This window comes from Saprolegnia parasitica, assembly GCF_000151545.1.
Source record: "Saprolegnia parasitica CBS 223.65 unplaced genomic scaffold supercont2.13, whole genome shotgun sequence".
In the NCBI taxonomy this organism is placed as follows: Eukaryota; Oomycota; class Saprolegniomycetes; order Saprolegniales; family Saprolegniaceae; genus Saprolegnia; species Saprolegnia parasitica.
This window is the reverse complement of record NW_012156407.1, coordinates 96,767-99,940: the sequence shown is the minus strand read 5'-3', so window position 1 is coordinate 99,940 and position 3,174 is coordinate 96,767. Positions and strand designations below refer to the sequence as shown.

Here is a 3,174-nt window from a genome sequence, read left to right as displayed (position 1 = left end):
ACGTATGGTACTACTAGCTTGCGTAGGCTGCGCCAACTTTATTAAATGGAAACACGCAAGTGTATATGTCGCTGTTCGATGCAACTTTGCCGTGACGACTGTATTGCAAAGCTTACTTGCAATCTGTGCTTTCCTCCCACCAGTGCCAAGCAAGACCCAAGGGACACCGGAGGCAAGAATTGGGACCACCACTTTGTAGCTTTTTGAGGGAGATAGAATACAGAACTACAAGGGTCTATGCACAGTTCTATTTTGACCCTTGGTGGCTGCAAGCTGTAGCTGCACGAGAGTTTCAATGGTTCGATCGCGGCAATAGAAAGGCCAGATAGGAAGATAGATCCGGCCATGCAATGCTCGTGCGGGGGTGTATTCCAGTGTGGGACGCGCTTCAATCCATATTCCAGTGCCGCGCCATGGGGTTCGATACCGGAGCAAGCATGCGAACCATACTACTGTAGATAGTTATTGGGAAATCGTGTTTCGGGTATCCTTGGCCCTAGGACACCACGCACTACACCTTGGACACGTTGAGAAAGACACCAGGACGACGAACCAGCGCCATTCCGTGCAGTCAGCACAGAGATTCTGCTCCATAACTCTACAACCACTTGTAGCATCAAACTATCGCATCATCATTCTCCGTAGGTTGTCGCCACCGCCATGAGTCTTTAATCATCGGTCTCGCTCCCACTGTGCATTGCTGTGAGTAGCGCTTCCTGCCGCTTCAATCCTGGGTTGCATCCGAGAGAGGTTCAAGAAGCGCTCTCTCATCGTGGATTGGTGGATTATAAGCGAATCATCACGCGCTATGTTTCGAAACGTGTCTGGATTGGTTGCTTTTCCGCCACTCGTTGTCGATTGCGTGGGTTGAGCCATATTGCGGCCTGGCTGCAAGATCGATCGCGGACCCAACGGCAAAGTGCTTTTCCCGACTCCACAGAGACTAATACTTACTGGTAGATATTACGGGTGGGTCCATCGTCGTTCGATAAGCCGTACGCCGCAGGCCACATTGACGCAGGTTTATGCCACGTGCGTAATGCTTGTGGCGCCTCAGGTCATTTGTAAATTCTCTACCTTTTGCCCACAAGACTCATGGCTGCGTTTGTTATGATGGCTCTGATGGCGGCGACCACTGCCGCGCTGGAACCGTGCGCGGGCCAAGACGTTGGCATGGCCATTATGGACGCGATGACGAGCTTGGAAGCCAACGCGTGCGGCCGCGACACCGGCAACGACAACCTCCTCATGAACGTCTGGACGCACGAGCAAGCGCTGCAGATTGAAGCGAGCGCCAACTGCGCGCAGTTCTGGACGCTGCTTTCCAACGGCGTCAAGAACATCGACGACTGCATTTACGACGCGACGACCGGCATGAGCAGCTCGCAGTACGCGGCCATGACGTTTCAGCAGTTTGCCGCCGACCTCGTCGCAAGCACGACTCCGTCGACACCGAGCCCGACGCCCAACGCCACGGTCAATGCGACCCACGCCGCCGTGCCCCACATCTTTTACTAGACTATGCGTATCTTAATCGATCTCAACTCGACGTCCAGTGGACAACCCGACTACGGCGTTCTGGCGTTGAGACACTGACGTGGTAACGAGGTCCGTCCGTGATGGACCTCAACGCGACGTTGCCACGAATTGCTCCCATAGCATATCGTCTCGTGGCCATCGTTGAAGAAATGGCAGTGGCAGGTCACTCCATAAATATGTGGAGAGACGCCGTGATCCTTTTAGAGGTCATCAATGTAGCAGTGAGGAGCATCGCGAGCCCGGAGACACAATAGCTCAACCAAGATCTCAGCAGCAGCTTTTGCACTACGCCCACCAAGCGGATGCGAATCGACACAAGACGACGCCTCGTGCACCACACAATCCCGAGGCGCCAAAGAACGTCGTCCATAGCTATGTGCGTTGCCGGATCGAGGCCGCGCCAGGTCGCTACCTCGAAACATCCAGGCGCGCACGTCGACGGTTGATGGTATTGACGTGTTGGTATTCTTATCTAGCAAAGCACTTGAAGCGACCAAATGCGTAGGCCAGCGCATCGTCGCGCTGCGTCTGGTACGCCTTGGCTTTCGGCACGGACGCTTGTGATGGCACTTGGTGCTCGTAGAAAATTGGCGCCAAGACGTGCTTGGAGGCCAGCTGGTGCACTAGACGGTGCGAAAAGAAGTGGGTTTTGCTGGCTCGAGAACGGGCTCAAGACAATTGAGTCTCGAGAACGGGCTCAAGACGAGCTCGTTTCCGTCCCTGCCATAGGCCAAATCAAGTTGCTCGTGGATGCGAGATCGTCGTCACGCATGTCGACGTAGAATGTCATCCAAAAATGCTATCATAAGTTGGAAAATATCAACTTTTGGAAGAGACTTGGGCTAAATAATGTGTACTAGCTGGTACCTCCAAGACCTGGATACCGCATCTCAATTTATGCAGCAGCTCGCAGCGACTCGAACGAAGCGCCGTTGGATCTTTCGGCAGAAAGCCGGTCGCGACCCATCGCCGCGCATACAAATTCCAAGAGACCTGGACAGACGGCTTGGTCGGGTGTTAACGCCATGCGCCGCTTTCAAGAGTCGAGCGCGTTATGTGTAGCATCGAACAATATTAATATTGCAAACCATACAAAAAGCCATACATTGGTTGATATTGAACTCAATATTATAACGCCGTATGCTCTCTATTATATCTCAAACAGTTATGCTTCCCCTGTATCCGGATTGGCGAGCTGTATCCGGCGGCCGTATTTCCATCGCATAACGGTAGCAGAGCGGATTCGAGCCGGTTGCGACAGCATCGACGATGGCCCCACCGCGCCGCCCCGTCCGTATGACGTCGTCCATGGCCGACGCTGCGGCGACGCCCCATACGCACGACTTTGCGACCATGGTCGACGACGTCCCGCGCCCTCGCGGCGGCGCGCAGCCCAAGATCCCGCCGCAAAAGTCGCGGCTGGGCTGCCTCCGCTTCATCGACTCGCGGCCATGGCACTACTTCTTCATGGCGCTGCTCGCGCTCGACTTCTTTGGCAGTGTGATTGCAGTCTCGTTCACGTCGACGCGCAACTTTGTCAACTACGCGTCCCAGACGCGGCTCGGGTCGTCGGGCTGCATGGCCGTGTACGTCGCCGACATGCTGTTGCGTCTCCTCGCGCTGCGCTCGGCGCTC

At 55.0% G+C, this 3,174-nt stretch overlaps 1 protein-coding gene across 1 annotated transcript; it reads left to right on the top strand.

The window, feature by feature from the left end:
- Nucleotides 1-1,122: 1,122 nt before the first annotated feature.
- SPRG_19645 (hypothetical protein) lies at nucleotides 1,123-1,518 on the top strand (the record flags this gene model as incomplete). The annotated part of the gene is made up of 1 exon (XM_012343484.1): nucleotides 1,123-1,518. One exon carries the CDS (start codon nucleotides 1,123-1,125, stop codon nucleotides 1,516-1,518), a length of 396 nt encoding a protein of 131 aa, XP_012198874.1.
- Nucleotides 1,519-3,174: the final 1,656 nt, after the last annotated feature.